Genomic DNA, 11,673 nt, shown 5'->3' on the forward strand with positions numbered 1-11,673 from the left:
TCCCAGCAAGTTCATACCATTTAAGAGTCTAGACCTGATGTTCCTGCAGTACAGCCAAAAGGTGGAGACATTCGCCAAAAGGCCTACAGTGTCTTACTATGGTTTATAAGACCTTCAACTAAACTTGACTGGTCAGTAAGCAGTAGTTAAGAGCTTAACCCTGATTCCTGGTTCATAGCCATTTGATATGAAAGCCATTGCAAAAGTGGGTCAGTGTTTCAAGTGTCGTTTCACTTTTCCTTCTGCCCCTTAACGTGGATAAAGACAAAACAGAGATCTCCACACTGTCCCTGCACCTTCTCTTCAAATAAACATCACTCAACAACAATGGAGTCGCAAAGAGAAATACAGGCCAAGCACAGAACCTCACATAAAACAAAGACAGAGAGCCACAGTCATGCAGACAAAACCTCTTGCTGTGACACCACCTTTCCTATTGTGTGCTAGTGAAAGCAGCCATTTATCCTAAATCATATGTTTCTCTGGCAACCGTAAACACGCAGTTTATATGTACACATAGACAGACGCACATCACACTTGCAGAGATGACTGAGCTTATTAGCCTGCTAGGAAAAGTAAGTAAAGTAAGGATACTGTTTCTTTAAATGGGTCTCTCAGTATTTACTCTAAAACTCAGCAACAATTATTCAGTTCGACGTCAAATTGAATGGCCACTCGTACCCTTTTTGTATTTTTTTTCAGCAAACCACAAAAACACCACGGCCAATCAAAATTGATCAGTGGCAACAAAGGCAGATAGTTATTAACATTCCCAGATGTGTAAAACACCGGACAGCTGCTTAAGGGCTGAGCCAAAACGCATTTGAAAAATGAAACATCTGTTAAAAGACTCGGCACACCTTAATTTTCCACTAAAATATTTCTTGCTCCTGATATTAAAGGCTGCCACTGGAATATAGGAAGTTGCTCTCTAGTGTTTGGTCGACACACATTTACAGGCTTTCACCCTAACCCTCGTTTACCTGCCTGCAAACACGTGTGGATTTTTAAAATTACAATAGAAAGATCTACTTAAAGTGCTGGTGAATAGTCACAGCTTTTTTTTATTTGGTTCCCAAAAAACTCAATACTCTGAAGTCATAACCTCTCTATCCCTCTGCAAATATGTCGTATTTTCTCTTCCTCTTTCTCCATTCCTGATTCTCTTTCTGTCTGTCTTTTACTTCTCAGCACATCTGTCTGTGTGTGTGTGTGCCTCTCTTCAGGCACTTATACACACACACACACCCTCTTCCAAACCAAGTAGGAAAATTCCTTTCATCAGCCAGAATCCAATATTAGAATATCGGGACTCTGTCTGTGTGAAATAACAAAGACAAAGAGATGACAGCATTCGAGCGCCGGTGTGCATTTAAAACCTTATCCAGGTACCCTGTCAACAGATGAGGTGACCACGTCCACTGACATCGCCGTGCCTGTGGTATCGAGTCACAACATCATTTTTTGGTAATCAAAAGAATACAGAGCATTACAAATCATAATGTCAAATACAAGTATTTTCCATCTGTAAAAGTCAAACAGTCACCAGTTACTGAGTGTATTTTAAGCTTTAAAACACTGAGCCATATAAAGGGAACAAATAATCTCAAAATCTCACCAGAGCTTTTGATGATTTTTCATCTTTTTCTGCCCAATACTGCCTAATGTTGCATGGAATACTAAAACTACATAACACGTGGATACCATCTCTATTTCTACCAAGTAACAACTGTGCTAGAACACAGTATGATGGCACAGATGATCAGTGTATGTATGTATGACAATACTGCAGAAGTGTGACCAGTCTGTAGAAACAATAAACCACAGGCCACAAACACAAATTTATAGTAGCTAATAAGCCAGAATAATCAGCAGAAATCCATTCACCGTGTGCTTGACAAACACTGTCAAGCACACTCATCAGTGAGAGCGTGAGCATTCATGCCTCTCCCTCTCTTGCTGCAGCGCTTCATGAATGTCATCTGGGGAGGATTTAAATCCATTTTCCCCATGATGCTGCAGTGCATGGCTGCGACATGTAAAGTCTATCCCTTCTGCCTGATAATAGCAGAGTCATGCAGGTACGCATGAGCCCTTCTTGGCTAGCAGGACTGAAATTTGTAGAGCGGATCTAGCGAAGATTTGGGAAACAAGACAGACACGCGTTAGCAAACACAGAGAGAAAAAGAGTGAGAGCTGCCTGATGCTTTCTACAAGAGAGTCTTTAGCAGCAGCACACAGGATAATGACAGGCTGTAGTGAAGGCATGCTGTTGGGAATGTCACAGAAGAGACAGCATCTCGATGCATCTCTACACACACACGCCCCTCAAATAGATATGAGGATGCACAGATTTACCCTATAATCAGTTCCTTCTAGATAGGATGGGGAGCAGTGAGGTAAGTGACAGGAGGAATCAATGCAGAGGGTCGATGGGCAAACATTAAGTCCGCAGTCTGACAAACCCAGCAGACAGTGCCCACAAAACAGCACAGACAGAAAGTCTTTACACGTGCCGCTGGGCATAAACAGCAGTCTAAAAGGACACAGAGACAACGGCGCTAATGCCACTGTGGTGCCAGCCAAAGTTTTCAAATGAAGCAAAGAAGGAAGAAATGGTTAACTGTGAGCCAGGTTACCCTGAATTACTCTGGTGTTTTGTTCAGATGCCAGAAATACCTGTTTTAGTGCATCGCCAAATCAAACCTCTGCCAGGATTTGTTGCAGATTTAGTGTCAGAAAAATAAAATAAAGAATATTGAAAGGAAAGGTTTGAGAGGTCTAAAATAAACCTCAGTTCAACTGCACAAATAAACAACAGCTTATGGATGACTAGCTTCAATGACCTGAGGTTCCATAAACTTGTTAAATCTATGCCATCAAAGGTGTGTTTTGTCTGCTTTCCGTTGCTCCACACCTCACTGAGACACTCGACGAGCGCTCTTCCTTGTGTTTGCCACTCATATGTGCATTGACACCAGTAATTCCAGTTTAACAACCTTGTGATCTCCGATAACGCTTCAAAAGTATTTTGTTCCTTACTGACTATCAAGCTTCGTCAAAGAACGCCATGGGGAATTTCTTCGGCAGAAGAGGAGTGCTGAGAGGTGCCAGTAAAGAGGCGAGGGCGTGAAGTGGGCTGGTGTCTTCTCTTCGAAATGGAAATAAGAATCAAGCAGTCGTGGTGGTGGTGTTGGGGGATAAGCCAAGCAGTGGCCCATCTTATCTAGTCATCTGGCACTGCAGTAACAGTGCAAACATGCTGTAACACCCACTCCCCTTCCTGGTACCTCTGAGCCTGTTCCTTCCCTCTCCAGCCTCAAGTACATACCACACAACCCCTCACCCCCCAAGATCTGATAAGCACACACTGTCACTCTGAGTGACAGTGGGTGCTGGATCCAGTGTGACTGCCTGATGACAGGGAAAAAAATCAACAAACACAACAATCAGCTAGCGACTAGTTAACAACTCAAACGATCCTTCCTAACAGCTACAATCTACTCTCCCAGCCCTCTCGTGTCCTTGATCACCGGCAGAAGCTGCACCGATGAACTGCGATCGATGAACAAGCCAGGGCACAAATCGATCATTTAATTGCAGTCTGCGTTTAACGCATGAGCGAGCGGTGCCGGTGCACAGCAGCAGCACAGACACGCAGGAGACACAGAAGGGGAAAGAAAACGCCCTGCCTTGTACAGTGTCGAAACCTCAGCCCAGTGGGTCCTCTACGCAAACATACACACATCACCTTAACGTATGCTTTGATAGGAGGCCGCGGTGAGACCACATCTGGACGACACCTAATTTGTGAGCGTTTCCTTTCGCCTTTTGTTGGCCATCGGCGCGTTGCCTTAAAGGAGAGCGATCACACGCTTGGGGGCACGCTGATCATCATGTACCATTTATGATTGCCATTATTTATACACACAAAAAGTGATCCGCCACGTCTGCACAATGACAACCTTCTCGAATGGTTGGTGAAATGCAAAGGCAAGTCTGTCCTTTACGCCTGGTAGGATAGGAGAGGTGAGGGTAACAGAAAAAAATGGGATGCATTACGCCAAGTCAGATCAAACACAGCACGCAGTAAAGTAAGCACAGATTTGACGCTAAATCTCTCCGGGTTGTACTGCATGAAAACATCTGAGGGGCTTTGAAAAGTTTTACCTTTAACTTGAGTCTCATATTCGGCCACGATCTCCTTGTCCTTTCGGAATTTCGCTGGAGACGTCATGGCTGAGTTTGGAGATCAACCACTTGTCCTCGCAGTAAAGTCAAATTTCTCTTAATAATTCAACAAATCAGCCGTAGATGGAAGGATTGTCAATCTGGAGCCGGTTTTTCAAAAAAGGAAAAAAGAAACAAAACAGCCAAAATGAGATATTTACAGCTCTTCAGTGTTCCCGTGGATAAGTATTGTCTCCCTGCCTCTGCTCACTCAGGGCGCATTGTGAGTTTGGCGCTGCTGCTGCTGTGTGCTCCTTCCCGACGCCGCGCCTCACCGCCTCCTCAAGAGTAATGGTGCCAACAGCTTCATGAGAAAGGAGAGTCATTCCCTTTACGAAAAAAAACCCCGATTAACTTCTTACTCAGCACTTTGGAAAGTTTTTTCTTTTGTTACTTGCCCCGAGCGAATCTCGATCTCACTGCTGCCCGTATGCTTGTCTAAACTAAAGTGCTACCCTCTCTTCCACCACCCACCTCCTGAAGTGCGAAAGAGGAAACCAAGTGGAGAGATGGAGGGGCTGGCTGCTGGTCAGCCCCCAGTGCGCAGGACAGGCATGGATGCACACATTCACGAGTACATACAACTACATCTGCTACAGCAAGCCTTTAGCTTGCATGCTGCAGGACCGACGGGTATTTATTTGCCTAGGTGAGCTTAGTTTAAATGTGTTGGTAGATGAACACCTATTTAGGAGCAGGTCACTGCAAATGTGGCTGAAGAGAGCCTCGTGCTTTATTTAGCTATGAACATTAGCGTAAATGCATATAAATTCTAACCCTTAAACGGTAACACGCTAGTTGTGAATAAATACATACATTCCTTCATAAATTCAGCTTTTATAAGAACAGAATACCTGTATACATATATTAAAATGCATTCCATCTTCAGCCTATTACTACGTCAACTTTCTTTTTCTTTTACACTGGCTAAACTACGACCCCGCCTCATACCTACCACTCCACCACGATTGGTCAAACGGTCACACGTGAACGACATTCAAGTCCACCAATCAGCTTTTTTCAGAATTTTGAATCAGGGTTCGTCAAGTTGAATTTTTACCCAATCGCATTCAGAATCCGTAATGAATTTGACCAATAGCGTTGGTTACTATAAAGTGTACATCCACTCAAAATAGCGTATAGGGTCTTTTAAAGATAGTTTAAGGAAGTCCCGTTAAATACCAGGAAGTTGTAAACAAAGCTGACAGCTATTTAGTTAGCTGTTAAGTACATGAATGGATGCCCAGTAAGCCGTGAAAACAGGCCAGTTGTTCATCGATATCGTGGATTAATTAACAGTACAGCTTGTTTTATACATATAGAGCGGGTTTCGCGAGAATATATATATATATATATATATCCCTTCGTATGTTCGTTTCACAAGCTAACGTTAGCTGCCTTCCGTTATATCGTTAGGAAAGGCTAACGTTTGCACAAGGACATTGGAGCTAGCGTTGACGCTTGCAAAGTTAATTTACAGCTTTATTAAACCGAAGTGAACGGTTAGTGAGAATTCTCAGTGTCTGGTTCTTTTTTCCCTTTCTGCGTTTGCTGTCCGGAGGCAGAAAGAACGTGAAAAAAAGGGCGAAGTCCGCATTTAGCAAAACAACAATGTCTACTTCAAACGCTAATTTTAAAAACAAGTGTGTGACCCAGGTGAACTGCATATTTTGTGACAGCCTGCTCTGCACGAGAGGCATGAAGGCAGTGCTTCTTGCAGACACCGAGGTCGAGCTGTTTTCCACTGACATACCTCCCAATAGGTAAGAGCTAATTTTCTTAGTAGTGCTGCTAGTTTTTGTTTATGTCGGTTTCCAAGGCAAGTGGCAAAACTGTGGCAAAGTGATGTCTGTCTGCTTAACCGATTGGAGGAGATACACAATGCTCTGGCCAAGCTGCCGTTATAATTAATAGGGTTTGTTGTATGACAATATAAAATAAGTGTGTGTGTTGTTGTTTTTTTGTCCTTTAATGGGTGTGTTTGTGTCTCCTTGCACGAACCCTCCCCGCAGAACTGTTGACTTTGTGGCCAGCTGCTACTCCACTGAAAGCTGTAAATGCAAACTGAGAGACATCGCATGTCTCAAATGGTATATATTATATTATATTATTCCTTTTCGTCTTTGCAGTGTTTACTTTGGAAACATAATCTGTTGATATTCATAAGAAGGACACCAAACAGGTAGTTGCATATGTACACATATCTGTACAAATTGTTGGGCCTGTCAACTGTAAGTTTATATGCTGATTATTTTATTTTTGAGCCTGTTGCTATACTAAACATTAGGTAGTGCTTGAAAAGCAACATTACAATTTATACACTTTAGCACAAGTGATCAAATGATACCGGAAAATACTTGTCTTTACTTAAAAATGTCAGTTAAATAAATATTAAAGCCATTGCCAGTTATGTCTGCACATATTAATTTTAAATCATATTTACAGCACAGTACAGTAAACAGTGAACCTTTATAGAGTTTCATTTGTGTTCATGGGCTTTTGTTATTGTATGCAGGGCAAACACAAACATGTGTTAGATAATGGAAACTCACTAGTAGTGTTGGCACTTTTCAGAAGTGCCCCCAGCAAATAGCTGACTCACGTTTCTTCTTTATCCTCGCTCCCTCCCTCTTTTAGTGGAAATGTTGTGGGCTATCACGTTGTAGCCCCCTGCAAACCCTGCCTGCTCTCCTGTAACAACGGCCACTTCTGGATGTTCAATAGCGATGCTGTTTCTACTCTCAACAGACTGGATTCAACGGGTCAGTATAAATTCACCTTTGATAAAACTGAAATGCTATGCAATTGCATAGTCCATGAGATGTGTACATAAGACTTCATAAGTCCCCTTCACATGTGTCTGCAGGCCTTAATCTGCTCCTTTGGGGAGATCTTCCTGAGCTAGATGACAGCGAGAATGAAGAATCAGAAAGCCCATCAGAGGAGGAGTGTATTAGGTAGAGTGGGATATGGACAATGTGAGAGACCTGGAGTGCCAGCTTTTGAGAGGTGGAGATTTAAAAAAAGAAAAAAAGTGTATAATCCATGCTGGGATGAGACAAAAGAAGAGGAACCAAAAGGGTAAATGAACACCCAGTTACATGGGACCAGCAATCCTGCTGTACTACTCTGTGTGGGCTGAAAGATTAAACCATTGTTCACTTATGACCCTACCTGGAAAAAAAAAGTGGTGTCACAGCAGGTGTTTTCCCACTATAAGCTGGCAGAGAACACCTGCCTTGACATTAGTGATTTGGGGTGTGGCTGTAAATACTGGAAGGTTTAAACCCAAAGAGAGCGGTACAGGGGAAGCTTTTGGTGCTCGTAATTGAGTGTTTTAATTACCCTTTAACCTGTGACCATGCCTTTCCTGATCACTTTTCACTGTTAAAAGCACAGACACGCACATTCACACATTCTTTTCAGTCTTTCTCTCATTTTTGTACATTTGTGTGCTATTATTTTAACAAAAAAAAAACATGCAGCTGAATTAAATTGAAAATAACAGACAGCTACACTCCATAATGTAGTGTGTTCTGCTTTTCAGAGCTCATTGTTTTGATCAGCCTTATGAAAAGTTGGGTGTGGTGTGATTAATTAATGGTACATACCAGTGAATGCTTTGCTTTTTCACACCATTAACACCATCAGATTTTTCTGGGTAGGAGGTCTGAAATTTACCTATATCCTTTTTTTTAATAGCACTTATCTTTATGTTGAATGTGCTGTAATAAGTAAAACTTCTAATAACGGTAATCTTTTAATCTCTGGAGGCCTTTTCAGATATGGGACATTAAAATGTTAAAGTGACAGCATTCTGTTCTTCAGACATGGGTGACTTTTACGTTCATGTTCCTCGAGGTTTTATTAAGATATACTAAGGGGACTGACAAAGAGACAAACGTGTGTTTGTAATATTTTGAGTGATATGTTGAATTATTGGCAGCAGCTATTGACGCGTAAAGAAAAAAAGAGCTTTTCTGTCTTATTGGGATCAACTCGTGAGATACTCAACTCGCACAGATGCAGCAGAGGCATGCATTCAGATTTACGCCATGTCGAATGTGACACAAATTTTTTCTACCCGGAAAAATTACTGTCACGACTTTTGCTTAAAAGTTATCGGGGTGCCCATTCAGGCACAAAGCTAACATGCTCAGATGCTGTCAAATTAATGAAAAGGCGCTAACTGAAACTTTGAGTTCTTTTTGAATCCCTGATATTGAAGAAATAGCACAATTACAGAGTGATGTATCTATTTATGTTCCTTAGTCGTAAAGGGCATATTTAATTTAGGTTACCTTACAATCTGCTCTTCTGTCATTGGTGGATTTTGAGATGCTGACATAGTGTTTGCTGCACTTGTGATAGCAGCATTTAAGTGTTTAACACCCAGCCGAGTCTGACTGTAGCAGTGTTCCTTACTAACTTACTAACCTATGAATGGGTTGTGCTTTCACACAAGCCTGTGGAGCAGCTGAGTGGAGTATTCACCCAGAGCTCAAACAATAAATAGCTCAATATAAACAAATGCTTACATTTGTGACAATTTAAAAAAAGCATGCCGATCATGAAGCAAGATCGTGAAAACATGAGCTCAAATGGGTGCGAGTGTCCTAGCTCTGTTTCTGTTGCACAACTGTTCACTTTTTATGTAGCAGCATACCTGTAGCAATTGAGGAGATGGAAAAAGTGAACTCCAAAGAATCATGGGACATATCAGTGTTTAACTTACAGGTTGCCTCCTAGTCTAGAAAGATAATTACTTCATGTGGCGCCTGATTTATAGAAAAGCCTTTGACTTTTTATTTGTGAGCTGTTTGAAATGATGCTTAAACCAGTGCTACAAAGCTCCCAAAATTGAATATTTTAGCCTTACTGAAATGAACCTCTGTTAAACTGTAACCTCTGGGCTGTTGCTGTATATTAACCTGTCATCACTGAGTGACCAGGCCATTTACTCAGCAAGCTACAAAATCCTCCATTCACAACAGACTCAACTCAAAGCCTCTTTTTCACAGTGCCATCCTTAAGCTCTTGTTATTGTTTCACTGCTGTGCCCTGCTAATACTATGATCCTGTCTTAAAGTAACAATGTTTCTGTGGGTGATTGACAACTTCCTGTGTTGCCGGTGAACATTATTTTAAAAAAGGAAAAAATGAGCAAATGTTGAATGTCCCACTTTTTAGGTGAAGGAAGAGGAGAAGAAAGGAAGCAGCTTTTTAAAATGTTTAACTGGCCTCTGTTTGTCTATGCTATAGCCTTTAGTTGTGGAAATACACCCATAAACGAGGAAACTTTTTCTGTATTTTCCACATCTATCACCTTTTAAAAATTATAACTGACAGTCTGTCACACTTTCACACCAAATACTGTCTGTGTGGATACCATACAGTGCATCAGCTAGGTATTTATTATATCCACAAACCAAATATCTATCACCACATACTTACTTTGGGGTTTTTTTGTTTACAAAATTTGTTTACAACTGCTTGTTTTGTTTTGTGCTGTAGTACTTATGTTTCTGTTTCTGTATTTAATATTTAATTGTGTAGTGCTTTGTTTTGTACATTTAAAGACTGAATGTGTGCAGTTTTACCTCAAGAAGGTATTACTCGTGAGCTTCCTCTGGCTAGGACAATTGTCAAATGATAATCAGAAGAACTATTTAAATGGCTGTGTCTGGATGTGAATAACTTTGATTAACATGCCCTGCTGAAAATGTATATTTTGGAATTGCACTGAAACTGCATTGATAGTTTGAAGAAAATGATTTGTTGTTTTGTATGCTTGTTAAATTAATAAAGTTTTTCTTTTTTTTCAAAGTTTCTCAGTTGCCCCAAACTTTTTTTTTTTTGTTGTCAGTTTTTTTTGAGTATATAACAAGTGGACACTTTATTAGAGATACTGCTCAACTGCAAATGCAAGCATCTGTTTAGCCAAGACAGACAGCAACTCAATGCACCATGTTCAAACTGAGCATCAGTGAAGAAAGGTGATACAAGTGACTTTGCATATGGAGTGACTGTTGTTGGCACAGGGATCTTGTCTGAATATTAGACAACAGTAACTCAAATGATCTGTTGTTACAACCGAGGTATGCAGAAGAGGATATAGCTACAGCAGCAGAACACCACATCAGGTGCCACTTCCATCAGCTAAGAACAGGAAATGAGCTACAAATCCCACGCGCTCACCAGTATAGGACAATAGAAGACTGGCGAAACATTCTCTGGTCTAATGAGTCTTGATTTCTGCTGCAAAATTCCGATGGTAGAGTCACTGTGGGGGATATGTTTTTGGAGTATTTTGGACTACTTGGCACCAACTGAGCATTATTGCTGATGATGTCTTTTGTTTTTGTACAAATCGTCTGATTGCTTCTTTCTGTAGGATAACATGCAGCTTCACAAAGCTCATATCATCTCAGACTAGATTCTTAATATGACAATGCGTTCATTTTGCACAAACAGCCTCCAGAGTGTCCAGATTTCAATCCAACTGAGCACCTTTGGGATGTGGTGGAAAGGGAGAGTCACATAATGGATGTGCAGCTGACAAATCAGCAACAACTGTGCTATTTACCCCATCTTTTACTTATTTATTTGTTCTGTCAAATTAAGCAGATGACTCCACTGGCTTTATCATTTCACATTTTAATCTTATTGAGCCAGGAATCCATCCCATGTCTCTGAACACCCCAGTTAGGATCCAGAAAAAGCGTTCTGCTCTGTTTTATATTCCGTAAATCCTCCGCATCCCTGGAGTATCATTTAATTATAGGGAAGACTTGCAAGTTCTTCACATATTTTTAATTTGCTGACAACAGACCCCAACGCTATCCCGGCTGCTTCAGCCAGAATTTTTAATCCTGCTTCTTATCTCATAAATTTATCATATAAAAGGTATTTCATGGTCTGTTCACTTGAGCTCTATTACAGAATGTTTTGACAAACTCACAAATCATTTAGTACGAGCCCGTCTTGAATTACCCTTTAAAACACTGGTGCACATTAAAACCAGAGAAAAAGACTTTTGCAATAGTGAAAAAAAGCGTAATATAATTAATTTTATAAAGTGGAATATTGTACTTGTTCTTCTATGTTCATCATCATAATCATCAAAACACTACCCCCCAAGTCTCTCCAATCCACACAGCTGATATGATTATCATGATTATGATAATGAATTTGTCAAATGAATATTTAACTATGGGCACAAATCACAAAGTTCATCACCATGTGTGCATAACAGAGCGCTTCCCCATCTTTAAAGTGAATGACAGAAAAAAAGCGAAGAGCAAGATAAGTTGGTGTCATTCCAAATTATTATTAAATATTAAATTATTAAAGGAGGATATCTTCAAGACAGCAGGAGGGTTAATATGCTACAGGCTGTTTACTTTGGAGACATGCTGTGGATATGGATGCAACCTGACACGA

The 11,673-nt window shown here is 40.8% G+C and overlaps 2 protein-coding genes across 4 annotated transcripts in view; one reads left to right on the plus strand and one right to left on the minus strand.

Annotated features, from left to right (window-relative positions):
* srgap2 (SLIT-ROBO Rho GTPase activating protein 2) overlaps positions 1–5,102 on the minus strand; it is a 60,447-nt gene extending 55,345 nt beyond the window's left edge. Inside the window, exons 1-2 of one of the 3 annotated variants that reach the window (XM_026168307.2) lie at positions 5,085–5,102; positions 4,171–4,559 (exon numbers count right to left, since the gene is read on the minus strand). In XM_026168307.2, the coding sequence (XP_026024092.2) occupies positions 4,171–4,237 (67 nt within the window). In that variant the 5' untranslated portion in view covers positions 4,238–4,559; positions 5,085–5,102. Of the gene's footprint in view, positions 1–4,170; positions 4,730–5,084 lie in introns of those variants that run through there. The other 2 variants (XM_026168311.2, XM_026168306.2) reach the window with 2 other exon arrangements.
* Positions 5,103–5,379: 277 nt separating this feature from the next.
* On the plus strand, positions 5,380–10,060 carry LOC113022669 (protein FAM72A). Its single transcript, XM_026168317.2, has 4 exons — positions 5,380–5,993; positions 6,243–6,320; positions 6,868–6,992; positions 7,097–10,060. Exons 1-4 carry the CDS (start codon positions 5,842–5,844, stop codon positions 7,189–7,191), a joined length of 450 nt encoding a protein of 149 aa, XP_026024102.1. The 5' UTR covers positions 5,380–5,841; the 3' UTR covers positions 7,192–10,060.
* The last annotated feature ends 1,613 nt before the right edge of the window (positions 10,061–11,673 follow it).

Source organism: Astatotilapia calliptera, chromosome 5 (assembly GCF_964374335.1).
Source record: "Astatotilapia calliptera chromosome 5, fAstCal68.1, whole genome shotgun sequence".
NCBI classification, from domain to species: Eukaryota; Metazoa; Chordata; class Actinopteri; order Cichliformes; family Cichlidae; genus Astatotilapia; species Astatotilapia calliptera.

What these genes read in the sequence shown, in the direction of transcription:
- LOC113022669 (XM_026168317.2), top strand. Translation starts at nt 5,842, where the DNA reads ATGTCTACTTCAAACGCTAATTTTAAAAACAAGTGTGTGACCCAGGTG. An exon ending in ACTGACATACCTCCCAATAG is followed by an intron (nt 5,994 to 6,242) that starts GTAAGAGCTAAT and finishes CCCTCCCCGCAG; the next exon opens with AACTGTTGACTTTGTGGCCA. An exon ending in CAACAGACTGGATTCAACGG is followed by an intron (nt 6,993 to 7,096) that starts GTCAGTATAAAT and finishes ATGTGTCTGCAG; the next exon opens with GCCTTAATCTGCTCCTTTGG.